Source organism: Salvelinus namaycush, chromosome 13 (assembly GCF_016432855.1).
Source record: "Salvelinus namaycush isolate Seneca chromosome 13, SaNama_1.0, whole genome shotgun sequence".
Classification (NCBI taxonomy): domain Eukaryota; kingdom Metazoa; phylum Chordata; class Actinopteri; order Salmoniformes; family Salmonidae; genus Salvelinus; species Salvelinus namaycush.
In genome coordinates this window covers 31571600-31585880 of record NC_052319.1, presented here as the reverse complement: position 1 = coordinate 31585880, position 14281 = coordinate 31571600, and the positions used below count along the sequence as shown (strand labels likewise).

The following is a 14281-nucleotide window of genomic DNA, read 5'->3' as shown; positions in this document are numbered from 1 at the left end:
TTGAAATTGTTGCATATTGCGTTTATATTTTTGTTCAGTATAAGTGGAAAATGTACCCAGCTGGAAATTAGTGTGTAACCTGTTGTACAGCCGGCACTAGTGGCAAACACTGATAACCCGGCTCTGATGTCTCAGTCTGTGGACATGTGTGCCAATTAGGAGGAAAAGGAGAGGTTATATCACTCATGGTTTTGTCACGGTTGTCGTAAGAACGGGACCAAGGCGCAGCGGATGTTGAGTTCCACATATTTATTTCAAAGTGAAACTTAAGCAAAAAAAACAATAAATCAATAAACGAACAACGATGCGTGACTACGTGGTGCTACATCCACAATATCCCACAAACACAGGTGGGAAAAATAGCTACTTAAATACGATCCCCAATTAGAGACAACGATTACCAGCTGCCTCTGATTGCCCTTATGCTCATTCCATGATCGAACGTTCTAAACAAACTTCCTATCGGTTTGGCAATTTCCGGTCAGTCTAGTTATCGACGATATAACGTTACTACCACTATGTCGCAGTTTTCTACTAGGTGTCTTCAGGACTTGCCTCAAATTAATATTAATGATGTACATCCAATTGTTACATCAGCCTCCGAGACTCCAGATAGCAAGAATGAAAAGGGGTTCAAGATGTATATAGGAAGCTACATAGACAACTATGAAGGTGAGTACCAAGTCAGTGACATATATAACGTTAGCTAGCTACAATCATTAGCTAGCTAATTTAGCTAGCTAGTTACTTCGTAAAATGACATAACTTTGACAGACTCTACCTGAGTGTGTGTATTTTCGTTAGCTTGGTTATGCTTACTAGCTATATTTGCTAGCTTAAAAATAATTGTTATTCATGTCTTCTACACAGTAACAAAGATACATTGACAGGGGAGATCACAGTGAGGGCTGCCTGTCACAGGTCCATGAGGAAGAGTGAAAAGCCGCACAGCATGAGAGTAGTGAAAGGTTGTAGATAGTTACTAGGGATCTTGTGTCACGACTCCTACCGAAGGTGGCTCCTCTTCCTGTTCGGGTGGCGGTCGTCGTCACCGGCCTACTAGTTGCCATTGATCCCTTTTCTGTTGGTTTTGTCTGATTTGTTTCACCTGTTTCTTGTTTAGATTTTGAGTTGGGCTATTTAGCCGGCAGGCCCGCCTGCTCTTTGTGCGGGCTTGTTTATTTTTTCCCACTGGGTTTACGTGTGGTAGTGCGTTTTGTGTAGTTACCTGTTTTGGGCATTTGTTTGATTACGACCAGTTTCATGGAGAGTACTCCTTTTCCCTGTGCGTAATAAAACGCTATTCTGAACTTTCTGCCTCCTGCACCTGACTCCGCACCCACTACGCCTAGTATGTTACTGCACCTGACTCCGCACCCACTACGCCTAGTATGTTACTGCACCTGACTCCGCACCCACTACGCCTAGTATGTTACTGCACCTGACTCCGCACCCACTACGCCTAGTATGTTACACCTTGTTAAACATCTCCTGTGAGACACTGTCATCATGGTCAAAATGTGTTGGAGACAGTGTCAACGTTTAATCTTATCAGTAGATAGATTTTAATGATGGGTCTCAATCCCAATTTTAGAATTGCCCACTTAACAGGTTATTTGGTAAAGATCTGTTGATGCAGTGTTTGGTAGTTTTGTTACTGAAACACAATGTATTCCTGTATAGTTAAATGAGCCCCTAGTTAAGAAGACTAGACACTACTATGTTTATTGTTATTCATTCTCAATTCAGTCTTTCATCACACTTATCTTCACAGATGGTGTTAAAGCACTCCGTACAAGTGATAGTGATCCAACGCCACTGCTCATGTGTTGCAGGAAGTGTTCTGTGTATGGAGATGAAGAGGGGGCTAGCCATGGAGCCAGTGGCTGTACAGGAGTACTGCACACTGAAGAATGTTAACTTCTTTCTGTGTGGCTTCGTAGTGCACCCAGATGCTCCGTGGTTAGGATCCTCTCCAGATGGAATCACATTTGATCCCAGTGTAAGAGCACACTTTGGACTCTTAGAGGTCAAGTGCCCAAATGTACCAAGTTATGTTGACTGCCCTTACCTGAAGATACAGAATGGAGAGCTGAAGTTGAAGAGATCTCATGCTTAACTACTGGCAGGTGCAAGGTCAAATCCTTCTCACAGGTTGTAGCCGGTGTGACTTTGTCAGCTGTGCACAGGAGGACATCCTAGTTGAAAGGATATATAAAGATCTACAGGTTTCAAAAACTGTAAGAGAGAAGGTTAACCACTTTTATTTTTACCACTACTTGCAGAAGTGTCTCTCGCACCTGAATGGATCCCCTGCATGGGTGCCAAGTTTAGTGGTTTCATGAAAAATATGTATTGATGTTCTTGTGAAGAAATCTACAGTAGAATAGATTTGTTTAAACAAATCTATTTCAGCAAATGTTCAACAGTTCAGTTAATCAATTACACATCTCCAACATTGTATTCAATCTTGCATTCTGGCTATTCTGTGTTTACTTGATTTCTTTCCCCCACCCCTGTTACTCATTGCCTAATTAAAGCCAATACAAGCTCCACACCAACTGATATTCACTACAACACAAATGGTTGATACATGTCATAGATAAATAAATTATTATTTTGCTGCTAGTGTAACGGATGTGAAATGGCTAGCTAGTTAGTTAGCGGTGGTGCGCGCTAATAGCCTTTCAATCGGTTACGTCACTTGCTCTGAGACCTTGAAGTAGTGTTTCCCCTTGCTCTGCAAGGGCCGCGGCTTTTGTGGAGCGATGGGTAACGATGCTTCGTGGGTGACTGTTGTTGATGTGTGCAGAGGGTCCCTGGTTCGCGTCGGGGCGAGGGGACGGTCTAAAGTTATACTGTTACACTAGCAAATAAACACATGTACATTTACACTGGCTTGGCCCATGCTCTGACCAAAGGTCTGTTTTGATAGTTGACCAACAGGCACGCCACTGCAAATAACTGGTTGATGGCTCCTGAGATGGTCAGGGGGATGACTGTGTCAAACAGCCTGCCTGAGATGGTCAGGGGGATGACTGTGTCAAACAGCCTGCCTGAGATGGTCAGGGGGATGACTGTGTCAAACAGCCTGCCTGAGATGGTCAGGGGGATGACTGTGTCAAACAGCCTGCCTGAGATGGTCAGGGGGATGACTGTGTCAAACAGCTTGTGCTCCTTTACTCTGTGGATCATTCTTTCAACATGCACTCTCAGCCTGGCAATGGATTGGGTCTCCCTAACCTCATGCGCTGGCATCTGTGTGCGTCTTGACCGAAAGGCTGGCCGGTAGACCTTGCACGGAACAATGTCATCTACGAGAAAGCCCTTATCCACCATAATGGCCATGTCAGGGGTGAGTAAGGAAATAATTCCAGACTGTTTGAAGATCTCCTTGTCACTCACAGATCCAGCATACAACGATGACACAAAAGTGACAGCTCCATGTGATGACATGCCCTTAAAGGTAAAGATGGTGTCTGGCAGTGGAGTTCAGTGCAGTCGATCACTACCTGGGTGTCTGGATAGTCCTTGAACTCAGGTGGCAGGTGGGCTTTGATGGTTTTCTTGGGGATCCATATCCGTGCTGATCCAAGCAGACAGTAGAGGAAGTTGGCCCAAGAGATGATAATCCGGCTCACTGTCGATTGGTGGATGCTGAACAGATGGGCTAAATCCTTCTGCTTCAGACCCAGCGACAGATGAGTCATAAACAAGAAGAACTCGTCGATTGATGACAGTGTCTGAACGTAAAGAAACCCATTTTAGTACAATAGTCCTTATATTCGGTCCATAACAAAAAGTAAATAATGTTTAACAATTACAGTAAGATCAAATAATATACTCAAGTATTTAATGAAGTTGTCCCTTACCGGTTTTCTTCGAGTAACACTTGTTTCAGATGGATTGGTGCTTATGACTCTTATAAACTTGGTCTCTGCTGCCCGCTCAATCAAGTGCCAGAAGGCCATCAGGTGGGTGCAGCTTGCAAATCTAAAGATGGACCCAGAGTATTTGAATACCAAAAAAGCTCATTACTGTTATTTCCCATCTTTAAGCCCTAGCACTAGACATGACCTAGCTGCTATTGTAGCCTGTTTTCTTGTTACTGCAATTCGTACTGTAATTCACAGCAGCTATCACAGCAGTGAATTTGTTTTAAATGTTCTGTTATTTAACCTGGGAAGTGGACTAAGAACCAAATCTTATTTCAAGCAACGACCTGTGAGCATTTTTGGGGGTTAACTGAAAACTAATGTAAAGACAATATACACTGCTCAAAAAAATAAAGGGAACACTTAAACAACACAATGTAACTCCAAGTCAATCACACTTCTGTGAAATCAAACTGTCCACTTAGGAAGCAACACTGATTGACAATAAATTTCACATGCTGTTGTGTAAATGGAATAGACAACAGGTGGAAATTATAGGCAATTAGCAAGACACCCCCAATTAAGGAGTGGTTCTGCAGGTGGTGACCACAGACCACTTCTCAGTTCCTATGCTTCCTGGCTGATGTTTTGGTCATTTTTGAATGCTGGCGGTGCTTTCACTCTAGTGGTAGCATGAGACGGAGTCTACAACCCACACAAGTGGCTCAGGTAGTGCAGCTCATCCAGGATGGCACATCAATGCGAGCTGTGGCAAGAAGGTTTGCTGTGTCTGTCAGCGTAGTGTCCAGAGCATGGAGGCACTACCAGGAGACAGGCCAGTACATCAGGAGACTTGGAGGAGGCCGTAGGAGGGCAACAACCCAGCAGCAGGACCACTACCGCCGCCTTTGTGCAAGAAGGAGCAGAAGGAGCACTGCCAGAGCCCTGCAAAATGACCTCCAGCAGGCCACAAATGTGCATGTGTCTGCTCAAACAGTTAGAAACAGACTCCATGAGGGTGGTATGAGGGCCCGACGTCCACAGGTGGGGGTTGTGCTTACAGCCCAACACCGTGCAGGACGTTTGGCATTTGCCAGAGAACACCAAGATTGGCAAATTCGCCACTGGCGCCCTGTGCGCTTCACAGATGAAAGCAGGTTCACACTGAGCACATGTGACAGACGTGACAGTCTGGAGACGCCGTGGAGAACGTTCTGCTGCCTGCAACATCCTCCAGCATGACCGGTTTGGCGGTGGGTCAGTCATGGTGTGGGGTGGCATTTCTTTGGGGGGCCGCACAGTCCTCCATGGGCTCGCCAGAGGTAGCCTGACTGCCATTAGTTACTGAGATGAGATCCTCAGACCCCTTGTGAGACCATGTGCTGGAGCGGTTGGCCCTGGGTTCCTCCTAATGCAAGACAATGCTAGACCTCATGTGGCTGGAGTGTGTCAGCAGTTCCTGCAAGAGGAAGGCATTGATGCTATGGACTGGCCCGCCCGTTCCCCAGACCTGAATCCAATTGAGCACATCTGGGACATCATGTCTCGCTCCATCCACCAACGCCACGTTGCACCACAGACTGTCCAGGAGTTGGCGGATGCTTTAGTCCAGGTCTGGGAGGAGATCCCTCAGGAGACCATCCGCCACCTCATCAGGAGCATGCCCAGGCATTGTAGGGAGGTCATACAGGCACGTGGAGGCCACACACACTACTGAGCCTCATTTTGACTTGTTTTAAGGACATTACATCAAAGTTGGATCAGCCTGTAGTGTGGTTTTCCACTTTAATTTTGAGTGTGACTCCAAATCCAGACCTCCATGGGTTGATAAATTTGATTTCCATTGATAATTTTTGTGTGATTTTGTTGTCAGCACATTCAACTATGTAAAGAAAAAAGTATTTAATAAGAATATTTCATTCATTCAGATCTAGGATGTGTTATTTTAGTGTTCCCTTTATTTTTTTGAGCAGTATACATTCAATGTGCCTACTTAGGCTAAGATATGCTAGCCTAGTTTCAAATAACAATGAACATGTACTTAAAGGTAAGATGGACTTTGGGATAATAATACTAATAATTAATAGTAAATAATAAACAATAGTAATGCTGGATAATAATAAATCATTACTGTACCTTGTGTAAAAACGTATATCCTCGTCAGAACCAGCAAATCGCTGTAGACCAAAGCCGCGTTGGGTGGTCATTTTCTCCAGCTTGGCTCGAAGCTCCTCAATTTCTCTTACGTGCTCATGGTTTGCTATTAGGGCCATGTCCAGGGCTGCGGGTTCAGGGACTGCACAGTAATCATGGGTCTGGACCTAATCAGAGACGGCACAGTCCATAGGCAGCGCACCTTGTTCTTCACCCCCTCAGTCGGAGCAGGAGGTTTCAGTCTTCTTTCCCAAACACCAGGTCTTTTTTTAATGGGCCAGTTCCAGGCGAAGACAGTAGGAACAACACCTCTTTTTAGGTATTGTCGGCCCCCCAATTCTTCCCCCAACAAAGTCACTTTCGACGAAATGTGTACTACACACCTTTGTGTGTTTGGTGACAGTAAAGTTGTCAGGACGTACTGCCACCAACCACCTTTTTCTGAGCTCTACATCGACGGGAAACAATAGAAGCTCACAATACCATTACATTTGGAAGAAACTGAACACAGAGGCACTGAACAATGTTCATTAGCACCTCCTTCGCGGGGCTGTAATTTAAACGTAGTCATTGCGAACTATTTCAGTCAGAAATGCATCGACGATAGCTAGTAAGCTAATGATAAAAACAATAGTAGAACTCGCTCCAGAAGTCATCAACCCGGTCAGAAGTAGATTAGAACGTTGGAGGCGGTATAATGCATAGAGCCTATTGGGAACCATACAAAACACCAACATAGAAAATATAAAAACTAGAATACCCCCTAGTCACGCCCTGACCTACTACACCATAGAGAAACAAGGGCTCTCTATGGTCAGGGCGTGACAGTACCCCCCCCCCCCCCTCCCCCGAAGGTGCGGATTCCGGCCGCAAAACCTGAAACCATATGGGGAGGGTAGGGGGGTGATTAGTGTCGGTGGCGGCTCCGGTGTAGGTCGTAGCCCCCGCCCAGACCCCGGATCCGACCATCGCGCCGGGCTGAATGGCGTGCCTGGACTGGGCATCGGCACAAAGGAGGGCTCCGGCCATGGAGCTGGGTTGGACGCCGTGCCTGGACTGGGCACCGGCGCAGAGGAAGGCTCCTGCCATGGAGCAGGACTGAACGCCGTGCCTGGAGGTTCCGGACAGTGAACCGTCGCCGGAGGTTCCGGACAGTGGACCGTCGCCGGAGGCTCCGGACAGTGGACCGTCGCCGGAGGCTCCGGACCGGGGACCGTCGCCGAAAGCTCTGGACCGGGAATGCGCACTGGAGGCCTAGTGCGTGGAGCCGGTACAGGTGGCACTGGACTGGTGGCACGCACTTCAGGGCGAGTGCGGGGAGGACGCACAGGACGTACTGGGGAGGCGTACTGGGGAGGCGTACTGGAGTCCAGATGTGTGGAGCCGGCACAGGTTTCACCAGACTGCTAACTGGATCCTCTGGTCGAATGTTGAGCAGAACACACTTGCACAACATCTCTCTCATCTCTCTCTCTCCCAAATTCTCCATTGCCTCCCTGACGGTCTCTGGCTCTTTAGGGCGAATGCAGGGAACCGGCACATGACGTACCGGGCTGGGGAGGTGCACTGGAGATCTGATGTGTGGAGCCGGCACTGGTTTCACCAGACTGCTAACCGGATCCTCTGGTCGAATGTTAAGCAGACCACACTTCCACAACATCTCTCTCATCTCTCTCTCTCCCAACTTCTCCATTGCCTCCCTGACGGTCTCTGGCTCTTCCCGCGGCTCAGCCGCCAGCTCCATGTTCCCCCCCCCAAAAGAATCTTGGGGTTTCTTTGGCAGCGGACTGACGACACGCTCCTCATGGCGAGTGCGAGGAACCGGCACAGGACATACCGGGCTGGGGAGGCGCACTGGAGATCTGGTGCGTGGAGCCGTCACAGATGGCACCGGACTGATGACCCGCTCTTTCACTCTCCGCTGCTCAACCGGCCACCCCTTATGCCCCCCCCCCCAAAAAAAAAAATCTTGGGGTTGTCCTTGGGCTTTCTGTGGCCGCGAACCCTGGCGTCGTCACTGTCCTCCATTATTACCTCCCGTCTGCCGCAAAGGAAGGGTTTTGCATCCACCCATCACTTCTTCCCATGTCCAAAACTCCTTTACCTCGTGGACACGCTGCTTGGTCCTCTTGGTGGGATATTCTGTCACGGTTGTTGTAAGAACGGGACCAAGGCACAGTGGATGTTGAGTTCCACATATTTATTTCAAAGTGAAACTTAAGCAAAATCAATAAACGAACAACGAAACATGACTACGTGGTGCTACATGCACAATACACAAAACAATATCCCACAAACACAGGTGGGAAAAATAGCTACTTAAATATGATCCCCAATTAGAGACAACGATTACCAGCTGCCTCTAATTGGAACCATACAAAACACCATCATAGAAAATATAAACTAGAACACAACATAGAAATTTTAAACTAGAATACCCCCTAGTCACACCCTGACCTAATACACCATAGAGAAACAAGGGCTCTCTATGGTCAGGGCGTGACAGGTTTTCATGTTTAGGGTTTGTTCTTCAATCCCTCACATCCCTCCCGTCATGATGTGACTCAGGGGAAGAGAGACATCATACCTGAGTGTAAGAGGACCAATCATAATCAGACATACAGAGAGGTCAGAGGTTGTGCTGTATTAAAATATTGAGCTGTGTGTGCGTGTGTGTAAGTGTTCATGATGCATGTTGCATGAGTGTGTAGGATCCCTTTGCATGTGTGTGTACTGTATATGATTAGTCTCAAATGTTTTCAGATTACATAGTTGTGGTTATGACAGAGCTGTCCTTTGATCCTCTTGCGATGACAGCTCTTCTCTTTCTGGAGTTGCAGAGGCTAATGTTTCCCTTGTAACGAGCACGAAAAGGGGGAGAATTATTTAAAACGGCATCGGGTTTCTCATCCCGACTGACGCTGGATCTGGGAATGCAAGGAAAGTTGAGAAAATACACAATGTTTGGGTTACAGATCCCACTTCCTCACATTTTAATCTGGATGTTGTGTTTTTTGGACAAATGGCAACATAGCTGGTGGTGCCCTCTGACTGGATGGCAAAAGACAGCTTTGGCAGTCATTCCTCAATCATCCCAAACAACAGAGCCATTATGAATTAATAAATCATTGTTTTAAGAGTTAACTACATTTAGATTTCTTCAGATCTAGTGGCGTATATAATAAAAAGCTATGTGTTTTTTTTGGTTAATTTCATTTGGGTGCTTATTAGATCTCATAACATACTGTAGAATGCAGGGCTCTGTGAAGAAGTGAATTGCTTTTCTGATCTAGCTCTGCCCCAGGAACGGAGTGAGGTCAGGACTGATGGGTTGAGATCTTGTTAATAAAAGTCAAAGGAACTCAGGGCAGCGCTCTCTAAATATAGTTCGAACATTTACTATGACATGGCAAACAGACAGATTGAGATCAGGACTGATGGGCTGCTGTCTTCTTGTCTCTACAGATCCCAGATCAGTGAGGTGTGCGTGATTGTTCCCAGCAAACGGCAGAAGGATGAACAGCTTCGATCTGGATGAGCTGTTCGACACGTGGGAGGACCTGAACCTCACAGGCCTCCTGGAGAACGGGACGCGCGTGGAGATGGGTGGCTGTCCCACGGCCTTCGACCGCAGCGCCCTGCTCCACTCCATGTGCATCCTCTACGTCTTCATCTTCGTGGTTGGTTTGGCCGCCAACGGCCTCGTCCTCTGGATCAACATCCGCGCCCAGCGCACCACCTCCGGCTCCTCCCCTCGCCACGAGACCCACCTATACATCGCCCACCTGGCGGCAGCTGACCTGTGCGTGTGCGTCACGTTGCCCGTGTGGGTGAGCTCCCTGGCACAGCACGGCCACTGGCCCTTCAGCGAGTTGGCGTGTAAGCTCACCCACCTGCTCTTCTCCGTTAACCTCTTCAGCTCCATCTTCTTCCTGGCCTGTATGAGCGTCGACCGCTACCTGAGCGTGACGCGGCCGGCCGACAGTGAGGATGGGGGCCGGCGCCGGAAGCTGATTCGCCACGGCGTGTGCATGGGGGTGTGGCTCCTGGCTCTGGTGGCTTCCCTGCCGGACACTTACTTCCTGCGGGCTCTGAGGTCATCACAAGGGGAGGTAGTGCTGTGCAGGCCGGTGTACCCAGAGGAACACCCTAGGGAGTGGATGGTAGGGGTCCAGCTGAGCTTCATCCTGCTTGGATTCATCATCCCCTTCCCTGTCATTGCTCTGGCCTATGCCCTCCTGGCCAAAGCACTCTCCTCCTCCTCCTTTTCCTCCTCGGCAGTGGAGCAGGAGCGTTGTGTGAGCCGCAGGGTGATCCTGGCCTACATAGTGGTGTTCCTCGGCTGCTGGGGGCCCTACCACGGGGTGCTCCTGGCCGATGCCCTCTCCCTGCTGGGCCTGGTTCCTCTGAGCTGTGGGCTGGAGAACGCCCTCTATGTGGCGCTGCACCTCACCCAGTGTCTGTCCCTGCTCCACTGCTGCTTCAACCCCATCCTCTACAACTTCATCAACAGGAACTACCGCTACGACCTGATGAAGGCCTTCATCTTTAAGTACTCCACACGTACAGGCCTGGCCAGGCTCATAGAACAGACCCATGTCTCTGAGACAGAGTACTCTGCCGTCGCTGTGGAGAACACACCACAGATCTGAGACTGAACTCTAGAACACACTCTGGAACTCAAAAACACATCAAGAACATTTAGAACATAGTCTAGATCAGTGGTCACCAACTGGTCCATCTCCAAGGCTTTCCTAGTCGATCGCCAAACATTTCTGTAAAAAGCCCAACGATAAAGCCTTGCGTTCTTAATTGTCACGCTGTTTGCGGTAGGTGCACTTCATTCAGCTGCCCGAAGTGCCGCGAAGTGGTAGGCCACACAAGCTCACAGAACGGTCTGTCCTAGCATTGCCTGTATTCGAGCTGCAGCAGTGATTGTATATAGAGTTCACCCAATAGCTGCATTATTTTTTAAACTGCTAGAGGTGTGTGTGCGTACGCTGTGTGTGGACCTTAAAGTCCACTTTGTAAATAGTTAGAAGGGCATTGAAATACTGTACATATATTATCATTGTGAGATTGTTATTGTTCAACTTTAGATATATTATAACATATTTATGGTATGCTTCGACTTTCCAATTTTGTATTTTCTATGTTTTTAAATCATTGTGTTGTGGATTCAGAAGTCCATTTCAGTAATGTCTGTGTTCATAAAGCTGCCTCATTGTAAATGAAAGTCCCTTGCTCTGTGACACCAGTCTTGCTGTCTACTTCAATCTCATAATACTTTGAACCAGCTCCCTTTCCTCATCTCTCTCCTTCTGTGACCCCTGACCTAGAATGACTAGAGAGGTCCCGGAATTGTCTCAGAAAATGTTGAGTTTTCAGAACAGTGATCATTTAAGGAGAAGAGACAAGGAAAGGAAGCTAGGTTGGAGTGTTGACACGATATCTCTCTCTATATATATATATATATATATATATATATATATATAGCCTCGATCTCTATCACCACATATAGCATAGCTGTAACTATACAATACGTTATGGCTAATATTAGCATTAGAGATAATAGTGAGACACGTGTGCTTCATATGGCATCAGGGACGCTGCATCAGCACACAGACCACACCACAGCACAGACAGTGAGGGCTTTATGACCAATAACCAAACACAGCTTTACTGCATCCATGTGTAGGCAGCCACAGCCACAATGCTGGACAGATGTGTATAAATGCTGCAGACTATCAACACGAAAAAGAGCAAATTAAATTAAAACAAATTAATGTTTTTGCATCTCCCCCTTTTTTTTTACAAGCAAATTATCATAATCCGTTGGATAATTTGTCAACTTTCACTTATTTTCTGTTAGTCTGCATTCCAGTTCCACCTCCGACACCGCCAAAACCACCACTATGCGGATGTCGGTTAAAGCGGAACTGATTGAATAGAGTCCTTAAGTTAAAAAAACACAAGTATTTTCAATATCCTGATATCCAACAAAAATGTATGATACTATTCAAATATTGAACAGATGTCAAACCTCTATCCCTAGTTGGGTATGTCCTAAACATTTATGTATACAATGCTATTTCTGTGTGGTAGCAAACATATTTAGTTTGATACGTTGTCATGAGTCATCGTGTTATCTGATTGGATGCATATATATCCTATTACATTGTAAGGGTTCCAATCCTAGCAGTGATTATTAAAAAAAGAAAGAAACAAAGACTGACATGTCTACAAGAAGAGGCATTCCATTATATTTTATAGAGATATTTTATGTTTACTGTATGTTATGGATTTTGTTACTCATTAAATACCAAAAATGTATACTATGTCTGAAGATCTTTTGCTTTGCGTTAGTACTTTAATCACAGCTTTTTAATTAAAGTAACAAATGGTGAAATGTAACCCGTGTTTATTGCATTACTGGACAGCTTTAGTATAGCAGCTCTGACTGGACACCTCCGGTGGATAAAGTGAGCTATATTTAAGCAATAAGGCTTGAGGCGGTGTGGTACAGTGCATTCGGAAAGTATTCACACCCCTTGACTTTGTCCATATTTTGTTACTTTACATCATTATTCTACAATTGATTAAATCGTTTTTTTCCCTCAATCTACACACAATACCTCATAAAGACAAAGCAAAAACAGTTTTTATTTTTTTAATGTTGACACATTTGTAAAATAAAAAAAACCTGGAAATATCACATTTACATAAGTATTCAGACCCTTTACTCAGTACTTTGTTGAAGCACCTTTGGCAGCGATTACAGCCTCGAGTTTTCTTGGGTATGAAGCTACAAGCTTGGCACACCTGTATTTGGGGAGTTTCTCCCATTCTTCTCTGCAGATCCTCTCAAGCTCTGTCAGGCTGGATGGAGAGTGTCACTGCACAGCTATTTTCAGGTCTCCATAGATGTTTGACCGGGTTGAAGTCCGGGCTCTGGCTGGGCCACTCAAAGACATTCAGAGACTTGTCCCGAAGCCACTTCTGCGTTGTCTTGACTGTGTGCTTAGGGTCTTTGTCCTGTTGGAAGGTGAACCTTCGCCTCAGTCTGAGGTCCTGAGCGCACGAGTAGGTTTTAATCAAAGATCTCTCTGTGCTTTGCTCAGTTAATCTTTGCCTCAATTCTGACTAGTTTCCCAGTGCCTGCCACTGAAAAACATCCCCACAGCATGATGCTGCCACCATCATGCTTCACCATAAGGATGGTGCCAGGTTTCCTCCAGATGTGACACTTGGCATTCAGGCCAAAGAGTTCAATCTTTATTTCATCACACAAGAGAATCTTGTTTCCCATGGTCTGAGAGTCTTTAGGTGCCTTTTGACAAACTCCAAGCAGGCTGTCATGTGCCTTTTACTGAGGAGTGGCTTGTGTCTGGCCACTCTACAATAAAGGCCTGATTGGTGGAGTGCTGCAGAAATGGTTGTCTCTCTGGAAGAATCTCCCATCTCCACAGAGGAACTCTGGAGCTCATATATAAAATGTGGAAAAATTCAAGGGATCTCATTACTTTCCATATGCCCTATATATTTAAGCATTAAGGCCCGCCAATATACCACAGCTAAGGGCTGTATCCAAGCACTCTGCGTTGCATTGTGCATAAGAACAGCCCTTAGCCATGTTATATTGGCCATATACCACACCCACTCGGGCCTTATTGCTTAAATATACCATGGATAAGGACTATTCTTATGCACGACGCGAAGCCGAGATCCGGGATACAACCCTTAGCTGTGGTATATTGGCTATGTAAACCCCTGTGATGCCTTATTGCTCTTATAAATTGGTTAACGACCTAAATAGAACAGTAAACAAGTATTTTTGCAGTCTGAATGATCACACCAAAACAGTAGTGAATATGATCGGGTGAAATTATGAAGTGAGTGGACGGAGAAGTACAGCTTCACTCTATCCAATCAGAGAAGCAGGATCAACGTACAGCCCGCCCTTCTCTTTACAGACAGGCAAACTACCAAATGGAGTTATTTAGACCACTGAGCACCTCACTTGACTGACTGACATGAGAAAGATGCGTGTTGGCACACAAACATTTTTTTTTTTTCTATCACAGATAATTACAAAAAATACTCGGATCACAACCTTATCCAGAAAATTGCCCATATCCGTTACGACTACTCGGCACAACTCTAATGGACATTGTTCTCTGCACCACATGACATTCAATAGTCTTTCCTACCAGAATTATGATGACAATCATAACATTTACTGTAGCTATAAA

General features: G+C 46.1%; 1 protein-coding gene across 1 annotated transcript; it reads left to right on the top strand.

Moving 5' to 3' along the window:
* The first annotated feature begins 526 nt into the window (after positions 1–526).
* Positions 527–12386, top strand: LOC120057962 (atypical chemokine receptor 3-like). Its single transcript, XM_039006445.1, has 2 exons — positions 527–672; positions 9495–12386. Exon 2 carries the CDS (start codon positions 9545–9547, stop codon positions 10679–10681), a length of 1137 nt encoding a protein of 378 aa, XP_038862373.1. The 5' UTR covers positions 527–672; positions 9495–9544; the 3' UTR covers positions 10682–12386.
* The last annotated feature ends 1895 nt before the right edge of the window (positions 12387–14281 follow it).

Excerpts from the sequence above, each read along its gene's own strand:
- LOC120057962 (XM_039006445.1), top strand. The coding sequence starts at position 9,545 with ATGAACAGCTTCGATCTGGATGAGCTGTTCGACACGTGGGAGGACCTG.